We start from the raw sequence: 15,404 nt of genomic DNA on the forward strand, positions 1-15,404 counted from the left end.
GGACCTTTCCTTTCATGGCTCCTCAATCGCAGGGACCCAGGATATGGCCTGAGCCCTTCACAAGCCGCAGGAATGGCCCCCTACCCACAGCATCAACTTCTGACTCTACTCAATCTCCAAAACCCATCCCCTGGGCCTGACTCCTGCCCTACTTGGATGCCCAGCCCTCACCCAGACATACCGGCTTCCCACTCCCATAGGCTCTCAGCACTGCTGTCCTCTCAGACATACCTTCACTCTGCAAACCATGGGGCAGTCCCACCACTGCCGCTGCATCTTTGGGACCATGATCCAGAGTACGGCATTCAAGGTCCTCCCCAATGGGTACTTGCTGGTGCATGCCACAAACACCAACCAGGCCCAGGCTCCTGATCCATCAGAGGTGAGGCTGGACCCTCCCAGGGTCACCTAGAGATCCTCTCCCTGCAGTGTCAAGACTTATGCAGTACAAAATAATAAGTAATAATAAAAGTCTTATGTGGTACAAACCATATTTCCAGCACTCTATTATAATTCTCATGTGGACTCCCCCAACAGATCTTCACAAACCCCATAAGGTACTATCACTACCCCCTTTACAGATCGGAAACAGCCCATGCTCCTAACCTTCCCATCTCTCCTGACCCCACACTCAGAGGCGCCTTTCTGCCCAGCACTCCTTTGCACCTGCCAAACTTTGCCTAGTCAACTTTGCACATGTGCCCAATCTCCAATCTAGGCCTGGCCGAGAAAAGAGAGAGGCCTCTAAACCTGAAGGAGGGGAAGGAGAGGCGTGGTCTCCAAGGACGGGGTAGACCCCATATCTGCTCTGTTCTAGAAGCTCTGTCTGAAATGGCATCTGTGACAAACCCCAGGGCTCACTGTAAAGAAAGGAACCAGTTATGCAGCTGGCCCCTGCCACCTGGTGGTGGTGTAGGGTAGCGCAGGCCTTGACTGCCGGCTCACCTTGCCCAGAGACCAGACAGACCCCAGGACCAAGACTTGGCAACAACAGCATCATCATCAACATAGTGCTTGTTTTCTGTTTTGTGCCAGGCACTCTCTGAGTTCTTCATGTGGACCAACTCATTACCCTCCCAACGCCACCTGTGAGAGAAGCCCTATCACTGTCCCAGGGTGATCAGAGGAGTCAAGTGACCTGTCCAACGTCACACAACTAGGAATGCTGAGGCTGGCTGCAGTGCCCACCCTCCACCATGTGCTTCTTAAGACCAGGAGCCTCTCTCCCTTCTTAGGAGGTCTGTTTCCCTTGGTTACCTCAAGAAAGTGCTGTCCTCACAGTCTGAGAATCAGCTAGGAAGGGCTTAAAGCAGAGCTCTGAACCCCAAGCCCGACACCTTTGTCCAGATGCGTCCTTCCCGTCTTCAGGTGTGAATTCTCGAAGTGGCCCATGGACTTTAAACTCAGTCCCAAGTCAACAACCACAGTTTTTCAAACAACCCTAGCTCTGCCCCTCCCTGGTCTCGGCCCCAGGCCCCCAAGGTCCCCTCCATCTGCTCCTTGCACAGCCTCCAGTTCCTCCCGTGGCCCCTCACCAGCTTCCTTCCCTGGCTCCATCCCCACCACTGAGGTGACGCATGGCCATGCCCAGTCACACCTGCTCTCAAGACAGCTCCATACTCCAGTACCCTCAGCTCGCACCTCCTAATCACACCCAAGTCTGCTCCTGCCCCGCCCCCAGCTGGAGCCTGACGCTGGAATTGGCCCATGTGGAATGCCTGCGGCTCTGCCTCCCAAGGGCTACAATTAGATCAGGGGACACAACTCCAGGGCTTGCGTCCTGGCCTCTAGCCTAAGTTGACCCTCCATATGGCTCATGGCTCCGTATCAGTAGAGGACATCATGAGGCCCAAAGTGGCCAAGGTCTCACAAACACTGACCTCTTTTGACAGACCTGCCCCCCTCACCTGAGTTAGCCCTGGAGGCCAGTAGCACGGGCAGCCCCTGAGAAGTGGCGCTTGAGCAGAGCCCTGGCCGGAGACCCACTGAGAGCTCCTCATCCGGCCCTGCAGTACGCATGAGACCCTGGCAGCTCGTGAGCAGGCACCAAAGGGCTTGGTGGATGCCAGGTAGTGCCATGATTCACCTCCTGGCCTACGTTAAAAAAACCGGCCTAGCCATAACACGGACTACTCGCCCCTGGAGATCCCAGCAGGCCTGGGACTTCTCCCCACTGACCAGGGCCATCCTCAGGCCCATTTAAGTACCACGGCAATGAGCCCAACACCTGGCCCCACACAGTCCCGCTCGTGGACACTCACGCTGATAGTGCTGCAAGAGCCGGTGCGTCCGCACGTCCCACACCTTCACTGTGTTGTCCATGCCGGCAGCAGCAATGCACGTGCCGCTGGGGTGGAAGTCCACATAGGTGACAAAGCTGGAAAGACAGGGGCCACCGCAGGCTATAGGAGGGCTGTCCTGGCTCAGAACAGACCTGAAAACGTCCAGCACTTTCCCTCCCGTGCATACCTGCTCAGGCTGTCCCCTCAACCCAGAACACCTCCCTTCTGCCCTGTTTCTTTACCAGGTGGCCAAGGAATAGCAAGGAGAGGGTGAGAACAGTGGCTAGCAATAACCAGAAGTAGCCTCACCAGGGAGCAAATCCCAGCATCCACTTCTAAATACAAGTAGAGAAAGTGTCTTCAGCCCAAAGGTCAGCTGATGGCTCAGGGGTTTTCAGAGTTAGAGCTGGTGCCCTCATCAAAGCAGGAGGCAGGGCAGGCCCTGCCAGCTAAGGCCCAGTCCCAAAGGGCCAAAGGGCCCCAGGGCCGCTGGTTCACCTATCTCCAAGAGACAGGCCAAGGGCCCTCAATATACCGACACGTAACACCCAGAGTGGTATCGTGGCCAGCTCTCAGGAGGAGCCTGTCCTTGGGGCTCCCAGCCTAACTGAGGAGGCAGAAGCTGGGGTTCACTGAGGAGCCCAGAGCAGGTGAGTCCCTTTCCTAGTGATGTGGCACAAAACGAATAGCCTCCAAGAACTTACAAGAACCTGACAAGCTTTTTCCTTTATAAAACCATCACCATAGGTGACATACTAACATGATTTAGGAGGGTCCAGGCTCACCTGCTTTCAGACAGACATGGCACAATTAGACAACTGGAGAATGAAGGGAAAAAAGAGGCCCCAAGAATTATAGGCCTTGAAGTTAAACACTCCTGTTATCTGCGGGGATGGGAGTGAGGCTGAACCTCCCATTCACATAGGAAAAACTTCAGAGATAGAGAGCAGCAGAGACGTGGTTCCACACGAGGCCACTGGGGCCCCTCACGACTAGGTCCTGCAGGTGGTGGACAGGGTCTGGTGACTTACCCGCCATGCTCACAGTAAGAGTGGACACACTCCCGGCTGGTCTTGTCCCACAGCTTGACAGTCTTGTCATCACTGGCAGACACAATGAGCCGCCCGTCGGGAGAGAACCTGAACCAGGCAGGGCACAAGTCACACCACTGTCATGGGTGCTGCACAACTATCCTCCACAGCCACCTCTCTGCACTGCCCACCCCCTGATCCCAGAACCAGCCAAAGCCACACACCCTGCTCTGACCCTGAGTGATCCCAGCCAAGTGGCTTTCCCTCTGTGAGATGGGTAAGAATGGCGCCCACCTCATGGGAAGCAGGGAGCAGCGTTGCGTGCGCAAGCCCCCAGCACTGCACGTGGCATACGACACCGCGTGGGGTGACCCCTGATGCTAGCAGCATGAAGGTGGTCCAAAGCCCACCATCAGCCCCATTATCCTGTTCCCAGGCCCCCCAAAACTACATACTGCCCCCCCGCCACACAAAAGGGAGAGCCGGCCTCCAGACCAGCCCCCTCAGAAGCCTGGATCCCCAACTGGCAGCTCAAGCAAAATCAACTTCTGAGAAGCAGACTCAGGGTCAAACCCTAGCTCTGCCATTCACCCCACCAGATACTGCACTCTTCCGAGCCTCAGCATCCTCACCGGCATAATGGGAACGACACCATTTAGCCTGCAGGGCTGCCATGAAGAGTGAAGAGAAAACGTATAGAGGCAGCAGTGACATCATCCTGTTGTTGCCAGTGCTCATAAACAGCCCCTTCTGACTTGCTTTGGGCCTCATCAGCACAGTTGTCGGGGCGGCCAATCACGACTGGCAAAGGACCAACGCACTTGTCACCTCTGAGCTTAAAGCTTCTCAATAATTTACAGTGTAACAACGTCTTTGTTCCCACTTCACAGATGAAGAAGCGGAGATGCAGGAATAGAAAAGAGTAGTGAAAGTGTTTGGCCAAGGTCATGATACTGGCACCTGGCAGCGTCTCTACCTCTCAAGCTCCAGGTCTCGACAGGACAATGCTCACCTGGCACAGCGGACCCAGTTGATGTGCTGGCTTAGGGAGAACAGGAATTTCTGGCGATGAGTCGACCACACCTTAACTGTCTTGTCATCGGAGGCTGTCACGAAAGACTGGCCATCACTGCAGAAGTGGACACTCCTCACTGTGGCCGTGTGTGCCCGAAACACAGTGGACTCGCCTTTGCTGCAGGGGTGGGTACTCCAACTCAGGAAACCCGTAACAGTGACACGAGGGCCCATGAGCACATCAAAGCTCTCCCCACCCCTGGGGAGCCCCTCCAAGTTGACACAGGCCTGCGTACCCGTGCCCCACATGTTGCCCATGTGTGAACAGCACCAAGATGGGACCCCTTCCAGGATGGCTGGGGTAAGCCCAGAATCCCTCTCCCAACACCAAGGGGAGGGGCCCAGCTGGAGCTCCAGCTTCTGATGGCACCTCTTCAGAAGCAGAGCAGATGTCCCACTACAATAAGTCCAGAGCCAGGATGGGGACCTGAGTGTGGATAGCTCTGGAACCAGGGCCCCAAGCTCAGATGAGCCCTTCAACGTCTATAACTCACACATTGGGTATCCAGATCCGGACAGTTTTGTCTCGGGAGCCTGAGGCAAGAAGGTGTCCCGAAGGGGAGAAGTTCACACAGGTGACAGCATCCTTGTGGCCCGCAAAGCGGTAGGCGCGTGACTGGGGCTTCATGTGCCAGATCATGAGGCATGAGTCCATGGAGCCGCTGGCTGAGAAAGCAGGGACGCTGTGACCCTCAGGTCCAGTGGGCCTTGAGCCTCCAGCAAGACAAAGAGGTAAGGGGGCAGGGGACAGGCCACACTTCCAGTGACCACTGACCTGGTGTTTGGAGAATCTACTGGTCGTCAGCTCCCCAAGCAGCAGGACCACATGGGAGCCAGACCAAGAGATGCTCTTCACATGCCAGCCCTGTGCTGCAACCCATGGCCTCTGAGAAAACTTATCCTCCACAGGGCCCCCGCACAGTCACACCCTAAGGGCTCTAGAGAGCAAGTCCTCCCAACACAGGGCAGCCGGTCCAATCCAATTGGGCCTTTTACCATTGAGAGTGCCCACATCAATCAGAAGCCTGGCGACCCCCAAGACAGGTCAAATAACTTCAGTTTGCTCTTAATCTACACTGATCACAAGGCCAACAGCCTCTGACAGGGGACCTTGACCATAGGATGAAGGGAGAGCCTTGTCCACAGAAACAAGAAAGCTGCAGCCATGACAGCTGTGTATGAATCCCCAAGCGGCCAAAGAGCAGGGGTATTCAGCTGGTGTGCAAGGGCAGTGGTAGAAGAGGCGTACCCAGCTCTACTCCACACCCTTCTCCTGGATGCTCCCATAATACTATGGACAACAGAATGGAGGATCCAAGGAAAAGAAGGCACTGTTTAGGGCCATTCCGTAAGCCAGACCCAAAAGGTGGCTGGGATATATGCAGTGAAAAGCCCAGAAGCTGGTCCCACCCTCAAAGCCTATGTGACCTTGGCAAGGCCCCCAACCTCTGCCATGTAGAATGAAGCTCACAAAGCCCCCAGCACCCAGACAGCTGACTAGCTGAAGCAAGATGCAGGTCTAGACAAAGCACCTGGGTGCTCACTGTGCCCTACCTCCCCCACACCACACCTCCCAGGTAGAAAATCAGCCTTCTCAGCTCATAAGCTAGGGCCTAGGAAAAGACGCCTCCTCTTACCCAGCTGCTTCGTGTTGAGACTGAAGTCCACACAAGTAACTGCATCTCGGTGGCCCTTAAAATGCCTCTCCAGCGAGGGGTCCTCCTGTGGGAGAGCCAGGGTCAAATGAGTGAAAATGTGGAGGAGGACGGGGCTTGACCCCAGGGCCAAGACTCTTCCTATAATAGGAAGAGTTTAAAAAATGATCAAGGCATGGTCTTGGATATAGAAAATCCTAGGGAATCCATTAAAAAAAACTAAGCCAGTTAAGTAAGGTTGCAGGATACAAACACGAGTAACATACAAATATCGATCCTATACACCAGCAATGAACAATCTGAAAAATGATGGCAATTCTATTTATGACACGTAAGAAAGAATACTTCGAAATAATTTAAAAAGAGAAGTGCCTGACTGGCTCAGTCAGTACAGCATATGACTCTTGATCTCAGGGCTATAAGTTTGGGATCCATGTTGGATGGAGAGATTAATTTAAAAAAAAATCTAGAAATAAAGGGGGGAGAGGAAAGAGGGAGGAAAGAGAAAGAAAGAAAGAAAGAAAGAAAGAAAGAAAGAAAGAAAGAAAGAAAGAAAATTAACTTAACAAGAGAAATAAAGTCTTACACAGTAAAAACTGTAAAACTTCATTGAAAGAAATTTTAAAAGACCGAGATGAATGCAAAAATATCCATGGTCACAGTTTGAAAAACAATTTTGTTAAAATGCAATACTTCCCAAACTGATCTACAGATACAACACAGTCCCTATCAAAATCTCGGGTGCCACTTTTTGCAGAAATTGACAAGCTGATCTTAAAATTCATACGAAAATGTGAGACAGCCAGAACAGACAAAATAATCTTAACCAAAAAATGGAAAAAGTCACTATGGAAAAAAACTTTGCGGGGCGCCTGAGTGGCTCAATCGATTAAGCGTCTAAATTCAGCTCAGATCTTGCAGTTCGTGAGCTTGAGCCTTGCGTCAGGCTCTGTGCTGACAGCTCGGAGCCAGCAACCTGCTTCAGATTCTCCCTCTCTCTCTGCCCATCCTCTGCTTGCACTGTCTCTCTCTCAAAAATAAAATAAACATTAAAAAAAAAATTTTTTTTAAACAAAAAAATCTCACTGTTCCTCAAAAAGTTATCAAATTCTAGGTAAATACCCCAAAGAATTGAAAGTATGTTCACACAAAAACTTGTACACAAGTGTTCATAGTAATATTATCTATAATAGCCAAAACGTGTATAAACCTAAATGTCCATCAAGAGATGAATGGGTAAAAAGGGGCACCTTGGTGGCTCAGTTGGTTGGGCGTCTGACTTTGGCTCAGGTCATGATCTTACAGTTTATGAGTCTGAGCCCCCTGCGTTGGGTTCTGTGCTGACAGTGCAGAGCGTGATTGGGATTCTGTCTCCCTTTCTCTGCGCTGCCCCGCTCATGCTCTCTCTCTCTCAAAAATAAATAAATGTTGGGGCACCTGGGTGGCTCAGTCAGTTAAGCCTCCGACTTTGGCTCAGGTCATGATCTCACAGTTCGTGAGTTCGAGCCCCATGTCGGCCTCTGTACTAACAGCTCAGAGTCTGGAGCCTGCTTTGGATTCTATGTCTCCCTCTGTCTCTGCCCCTCCTCCGCTTACACTCTGTCTCTCTCTCTCAAAAAGAAATAAACACTTAAAAAAAAAAAAAAGAGAGATGAGTGGGTAAACAAAATGTGATCTCTCCATACAATGGAATATTACTCAGCAGTAAAAAGGAATGAAGAAACAGACATGCCACAACATGGATGGACCTGGAAAATGTTACGTGAAAAAAGCCAGACACAAAAGGCCACATTTTGTCTGATTCATTTATACGAAATGTCCAGAATAGGCAAATCTATAGAGAATGAAATTAGATTGGTGAGGAGAAGGGGAGTGACTGTTTAATGAGTACAGGCTTCCCTTTGGAGTGACAAAAATGTTCTGAAATTAGATAGTGATGATTATTGGACAACAATATGAATGTACTAAATACTAATGAATTTTACATCTTAAAAGGGTACATTTTATGGCATGTGAATAATATTCTAATAAGGCTATTTTTCTAAAAGAACCAAAGAGAGAAAATGGGGAGTCTTTCAGCAACCTGCATCTCAGGATTCAGATTCCGTACCCTCAGTCCCAATGTGAACCCAAAGGTCAGCCTGGACAGGCCCCAAGGGCCGCTTCCATCATCTCCACTCTGCCCAATGTCAAGAAAGCAGTAGTTTAGGTCACTGCTTAGGAAGCCATGGAGATAATATTCCAGAGACTGTCCACTCAACAGCAGCTTCTTAGCATTTGAAGAATCACAGCCCTGCTGTGCAAACATCTCCTCCTACCCCAAATATCAGAAACCTCAAAAAAGCATTTCAGGCACACCAGGGAGGCCCACAAAACCTCCTCTTGGGGGGAAAAATGTCCTTGGGAAAGAGCAAGGCCACTGCCACCTCCACAGAGCTGTAACCAGAATAAAGGCCCTGTGCCCAGCTCCACCCCCAGCACACCTGCCAGAGTCCCCTTTTCAACATGAAAGGGAGTGGCAGCTGGGGGAGGGCCCCCAACAGAACAGCAACTGCCTCACCTGAACCTCTTGGGAGAACAAGGGTAAGATAATGCTCACCTCTAGGCTCAGTGGGAAGAAGCAAGTTCAGATCCACCTCTGACCAGAGGGCCCCTGAAACCTCCCAAAACCCTTCCCACCTCATCCCACCAGGCTCTGTGGTTCCTCATCTCCCCCAAAGGTGGCTTACATATGGAAGGAAGTGGGGAGGGACTTAAGGGAAGGGCACTAGGTTAGGGGTCAAAACGCCTGGATCCTATGCCTGGGCCCTCTGTTCAAGTCCCCACACGCCTAAGGGTGCCAATAGGCACCACCCAGTCTTCCTCTCAACCCAGCCCAAAGGCCAGAAAGAGGAGTTTTGGAGTGCTTCCCTCTGGAGGAACCTTAGACTCAGGGCGCCGGGCCCAGATCATGCTGCAGACCTGGGCTGCCCCTTCCGATAAAGGGGTACGCTAAACTGGCCCCTACCCAGCTATCCACTGCTCAGGATGGCGAGGCTGAGCCCAAGGGAGGCCCTGCGCTAACCCCAGGTTTGACCTCCAGTTGGAACATACCAGTACCAGTGTCTCCTCCGCTAGGATGCAAATCCTGGGAGCAGGGACTGGTTGGTCGGCTCCGGGAGCCCGCAAAGGGTCTGGCACGCAGAAGGTGCTCACTACGTGTCCCCACCCAGCGCCCCCTGCACAGACAGTAAACTGGGACCGGAGAGAACTGGCTCGGAACCCGGCTTCCCCCTCGAAGCCGTCGCCCCGGCCAGGCGCCCACAGTCCGGGCGGGGAAAGTAAGGCCGGGCAGACCCGCGGGCAAAAACTTACAGGGCAGGGCGCAGCCATGGCGGGCCCGGGGCGCCCAAGGCGCCGGACGAGGCAGCGTCGGCCGTTGCGGCAGGTTCAGTTTCCGCGCCCCCAACCGCCGCCAATAGCAACGCGGGTCGCGTTGCCACGCCCCGCCCACGACGATTAAAGGAGACGCAGCGCCTCTGCTTTTTGCCCCCGGCCGGAAGCAGCGCTGTGTGGATGGTTCCACAGTGTCAGCGCGCAGCGCCTACATGCCAGGCAGCCCACGAACGCCGCCGCCAAGGGCCTCTGTCCACCGTCACTCATCCCCTGAGAAATTTAAAAACCCAGGATGAGGAGTTCTGTCCACCGGCCCTTAGCCCGGTTCCTGAGACGGTAAGCAGAGCCTTCTGGGAAATGCAGTTTCAAGACGGCCGCCGCCATGCGTCGGCCGGAAAGTGGAACTACTCTTCCCAATATACCTTGAGGGTGAGCCGGGATTCACCACCTGTTGCAAGTATCCCGGAAGCGGAGGACACGTGGGTCGTTGTAGCCTTGTCCTCTTAAAGGGTCCCGGAGGTCAGGTGTTTCCCCCAATACCTTAAGATCCAATTAGTCGCCCCTCAGAGATTCTTTAAATGGTTCGCTCCTCTGAACATAAAACAGGTGTTGGTTTAGGGGCGCCTGGTTGGCTCAGTCTGTTAAATGTCTGATTTTGTCTCAGACAGGATCCCACGGTTGGGTGGGTTCCAGCCCCACATCAGGCTCTGTGCTGTCAGCGGTGAGTCCACTTCAGATCCAATGTACCCCTCTCTCTGCCCTTCCCCGCTCACAATCTCTCCCTCTCTCAGGAATAAATATTAAGAAAAACAAACAAGTGTCAATTTAAAAGAACACCAGTCACTCTGAATCACATCCATACGTGAAGAAACCTAGATTCTATTGTTATTGCTACTTCCTTGTGTGACCTGTGACCTGAGGGAGGCGGGGGCGATGGGGGAGAGGAATACCTCTGCTCCAGGCCTCAATTTACCCATTTATAATAGGAGGGAATTCGTGATGCAGCCTGGCCCTCTCCGGACTCCTCAGACCTGAGAAGGGTTTATAAATTCCATCTCTAAAAGAAAAGGAGACATTTCTAGATATGTCTCCTGAGGCAAGAGAAACAAAAGCAGAATTAAACGTATTGAGATTATATCAAGTTAAAAACTTCCTACACAGCAAAGAATATAATCCACAAAGCTAACAGACAGCCTCCTGAATGGGAGGAGATATTTGTAAATGACATATCTGAAAAAAGGGTTAGTATCCAAAATATATAATGATTTATACAACTCAACACCAAAAATTTGAATAATCCAATTAAAAATGGGCAGCGGCGCCTGGGTGGCTCAGTCAGTTGAGCGACCAACTTAGGATCAGGTCATCATCTCATGGGTTCGTGGGTTCAAGCCCCACATCCAGATTTGCGCTGACAGCATGGAGCCTGCTTTGGATTCTCTATCTCCCTCTCTCTCTCTGCCCCCTTTCCACTTGTGTGTGTGCTCACGCTGTCTCTCTCAAAAATAAACATTTAAGGGGCGCCTGGGTGGCTCAGTCGGTTAAGTGTCCGACTTCGGCTCAGGTCATGATCTCACAGTTCGTGGGTTCGAGGCCCACATCGGGCTCTGTGCTGACAGCTTAGAGCCTGGAGCCTGCTTCAGATTCTATGTCTCCCTCTCTTTCTGCTCCTCCCCCACTCATGCTCTGTCTCTCTCTCCTTCAAAAATAAATAAAAACATTAAAAACATTTAAAAATAAATAAATAAATAAATAAATAAATAAATAAATAAATAAATAAATAGACATTTTTAAAAAGTGGGTGGAAGGGGGCACCCTGCTGGCTCAGTCGGTTAAGCATCCAACTTCGGCTCAGGTCATGATCTCACTGTTCATGAGTTCGAACCCCATGTCGGGCTCTGTGCTGACAGCTCAGAGCCTGGAACATACTTTAGATTCTGTGTCTCCCTCTCTCTCTGCCCCTCCCCAACTTGTGCTCTGTCTCTCTCTCTCTCTCTCTCTCTCTCTCAAAAATAAATAAACATTAAAAAAATAATTTGGGGGCGCCTGGGTGGCTCAGTTGATTAAGTGTCCGACTTCAGCTGAGGTCATGATGTCACGAGTCCATGGGTTCACGCCCCACATCAGGCTCTGTGATGATGGCTCAGAGCCTGGAGCCTGCTTCAGATTCTGTGTTTCTGTCTCTCTCTGCCCCGCCCCCCCCCTCTCTCTCTCTCTCAAAAATGAATAAATATTAAAAAAGATTTTTTTTAAATGGGTGGAAGACATGGACAGTTCACCAAAGAAGACATACAGATGGCCAACAGACACATGAAAAGATGCTCAACATCACTCATCAATAGGGGAAATGCAAATTAAAGCCATAATGAGATACCACCTCATAACTGTCAGAATGGCTAAAATCAAAAACAAAAGAAACAACAAGTGTTGGCAAGGATGCGGAGAAAAAGAAACCCTCGAGCACTGTTGATGGGAATGCAGCCTGGTGCACTCACTGTGGAGAACAGAAGTTTCCTCAAAAAATTGAAAATAGAACTACCATATTTTTATTTACCTAAACAATACGAAAACACCTAATTTGAAAAGATAATAGGCCTCTCCCCATGTTTAGTGCAGCATTATATACAATAGCCAAATTATGGAAGCAGCCCAAGTGTTCATCGGTAGATGAATGGATAAAGAAGAGGTGCTGTATTTATACAATGGAATGTTGCTCTGCCATCAAAAAGAATGAAATCTTGCCATTTGCAGCAGTATGAATGGATTTAGAGAGTGTAATGCTAAGTGAAATAAGTCACAGAGAAAGACAAATACCATATGATTTCACTCATATGTGGAATTTAAGAAACCAAACAAAAGAACAAAGAAAAAAACCCCCACAAACTGGTGGTTACCAGAGAGGAGGTGGGTAGGGGGATGGGTGAAACATGTAAAGAGATACACTTACCACGATGAGCACTGAATAATGTACAGAATTGTTGAATCACTATATCATACACCTGAAACTAATATAACACTATGTTAACTACACTAGAATTAAAATAAAAAATAAAATTAAAAAATAAAAGAGAAGGAGACTTTCTAGGGGCCTGGCCACTAGAGGCCATCCCTGTTCACTTTATGCTGTCGGAAAGTCCAGGCTGTCCTTGTCTAGACCTTCAACCCTGCTCCGGGCATCTTCCCAACCTGGAACTGACCTGGACCGGATGTTTTGCAATATTCAGGAACCTTCTGTCACCTCCCCTGGACAGGCCGGTTTGGCCAGACTCCAACACTGATTAGGATCTGGCCAGGCCCTGAGGTTTCTTACTACATCCTGAGACCTAAGGTGGTGTCTACGTGGACCTTCAAACCAGAACATATTCAGAAAAAGGCACATGTAGATAGCTGGCATGGAGAGGAGTGGATCTCTCCTTTGGACCTGAAAAGTCTGGGGCCATAAAGAAGAAACGGAGATACATTTAATCTCATTTTCAAGGTGATTTGGCATAGGTTTCTTTACATTACAAATGTTCAGGTTCATTTAACTTAGTTATCAAAATTCTCCTTAAAACAACATTTACTGTGGGGTGCCTGGGTGGCTCAGTCAGTTAAGCATCCGACTTCAGCTCAGGTCATATCTCATAGTTCATAGGTTCGAGCCCTACATCAGGCTCTCTACTGTCAGCGCAAAAGCCGCTTCAGATCCTCTGTGTCTCTTTCTGCCTCAGCCATGCACATGGTACACACACTCTCTCTCAAAAATAAACATTTTTAAAAATTCAAGTATTGTATCATTCATATGCCCAGAAGTTGTTCAACACTGTTCAAATGATGATTTTCAAGTCTTCCCACCAACTTCACCTTATTCAGCTATTCTATTGCCTGCTATGCAAACACTTAAGGTGAAAAAATTAAGGAAAAAAATTAAATACAGAAAAATCTATCCATTAAACACAGAGTTCTTTTATTGTTGTTGTTGGTAGTGTTTTTTGGTTTTGTTTTGTTGTTTTGTTTGTATAATTTTAGCTATGGAACACCCTTGGTCTATAGAAGCTCACAGTCTACAAAACTGAATTTAGAGAAACCCTTTTGTAAAATGATTTTCAAATGTCACGCTTCCTCAAAGTTAGAGGCACTCTAAGGTTTTACTCATCCTCCCTAGTCTTTCCAGATCCCACTATTTTCTATCCTTACCCATCAGAAGAGGAGCTGGGGGTGCCCCACCCACTCTGGCTCATTTAGTCTCCAAAAATTGCAACACCACATTCCGCCAACGACATAGAGACAAGCCAGGATCCACCATTGGCACAACCTGCATAAACCAAGTTTGGTGCCTCCCCTGTTTGACTGAATAGCTCCCACCCTGTGCCACCTCCATCAGATTGGACTCCATTTCTATCTAAGTCCCTCATGCTGGGGGAGTCCCTCAAGTTGCTCAACGTTGGAGGAGCCAACATTGCTGGCCTCAATGTTGGGGGGCACCTCCATGTTGAGGGGGACTAGAAGAGAGCTTCTTTTTCAAGCCCCCTTGTGGCAAGAATGTTTCTATCCTGGTATAAAGCCCATGGGTAGGCACCCCTGCAAGAGACTGTCCCCCTGTCATCACTCCCAGACCCCCTGCCCAAAAGCCAACACCTCAGGGTGGGGCAGAGAAAGCAGGAGGAAAAGTAGGGATCACACCCACCTGCATAGTCCAGTCCAACCCATGCCTGGAAAGCCCCATCAGTTCTGTCACTCAGCCCTGCACTGTGGCCTGGCTTGAAACTGAGCATGGCAGCTCAGGGCTTGTCCCAGCGTCAGGCATATCTTGGGGTGAGCCCAGGCCCTGCCAACTTCATGCTGGGTGACCTACCAGGAGTTACACCATCTCTCTGAGCCTCCATGTCCTTGACTGTAAAATACTCGTAACATACCTGCCACAATGGGGGAGGAAGGATTCCGTGAGCTATTAATCAGTATCAGAGCTGGATACTGAGCTGCCACTTAATACATTTGACTTTTTACTGTGACCTCAACCACATCACATACCTCCTCTGTTCCCACAATCTCGCTGACACCTCTCTGCCTCTGCTCCTACCTCTCTCCCCTGACTGCCTCTGCTCCGGCCACATTAGTCTTCTTGCTGTTCCTTGAATAGGAATGTGCCAAGCGTTCTCCCATCTCAGGACTTTTGCATTGGCTATTGTCCCTGTGTCCACTTGGCTCAACCCATCACTCCTCTCAGGACTTTATTTGTATGTCACCTTCTCAGTGTGGCTTTCCCTGGCCACCCTACTTAAAATGCCAACCTGCCTTCCTTCTATTTTATTTTCCACAAGTGGCATTGCCATCTGGCACACTGGACTTGATGGTTTGTTATCTTCTACCCTCTTAGAACATCAGCTCCAGGGGCGCCTGGGTGGCTCAGTTGGTTGGGCGACCGACTTCGGCTCAGGTCATGATCTCACAGTTTGTGAGTTCGAGCCCTGCGTTGGGCTCTGTGCTGACAGCTCACGGCCTGGAGCCTGCTTCAGATTCTGTGTCTCCTCCTTTCTCTGCCCCTCCCTTGCTCACGCTCTGTGTCTCTCTGTCTCTCAATAATAAATAAACGTTAAAAAAAAAAAAAAAAAAAAAAGAACATCAGTTCCAGGGAAAGGATGTGACTATATTCCTGCACCCAGCACAGGGCCCCAGAGAGAGTGGGGTCACAGTAAATATTTGCCAATTAAGTAAATGAATCGTGACAAGATTGCTCACAGAAGGTAATGAGGTCTGGGGGTGCCTGGGTGGCTCAGTCGGTTGAGCGTCCAACTTCGGCTCAGGTCATCTTCTCGTGGTCTGTGAGTTCGAGCCCCATGTCAGGCTCTGTACTACTGACAGCTCAGGGCCTGGAGCCTGCTTCAGATTCTGTGTCTCCTCCTTTCTCTGCCCCTCCCTTGCTCACGCTCTGTGTCTCTCTGTCTCTCAATAATAAATAAACGTTAAAAAAAAAAAAAAAAAAAGAACATCAGTTCCAGGGAAAGGAT

General features: G+C 50.1%; 1 protein-coding gene across 5 annotated transcripts in view; it reads right to left on the bottom strand.

The window, feature by feature from the left end:
* Positions 1 to 15,404, bottom strand: part of POC1A (POC1 centriolar protein A) — a 101,367-nt gene that overhangs the window by 65,411 nt on the left and 20,552 nt on the right. For 4 of the 5 annotated variants that reach the window (XM_042929567.1, XM_042929566.1, XM_042929568.1 and 1 more), the window contains 5 exons: positions 6,025 to 6,109; positions 4,882 to 5,053; positions 4,326 to 4,505; positions 3,314 to 3,421; positions 2,262 to 2,377 (listed from right to left, as the gene is read on the bottom strand). In XM_042929567.1, the coding sequence (XP_042785501.1) occupies positions 2,262 to 2,377; positions 3,314 to 3,421; positions 4,326 to 4,505; positions 4,882 to 5,053; positions 6,025 to 6,109 (661 nt within the window). Of the gene's footprint in view, positions 1 to 2,261; positions 2,378 to 3,313; positions 3,422 to 4,325; positions 4,506 to 4,881; positions 5,054 to 6,024; positions 6,110 to 9,396; positions 9,483 to 15,404 lie in introns of those variants that run through there. The other variant, XM_042929570.1, reaches the window with a different exon arrangement.

Source organism: Panthera leo, chromosome A2 (assembly GCF_018350215.1).
Source record: "Panthera leo isolate Ple1 chromosome A2, P.leo_Ple1_pat1.1, whole genome shotgun sequence".
Taxonomy (NCBI): Eukaryota; Metazoa; Chordata; class Mammalia; order Carnivora; family Felidae; genus Panthera; species Panthera leo.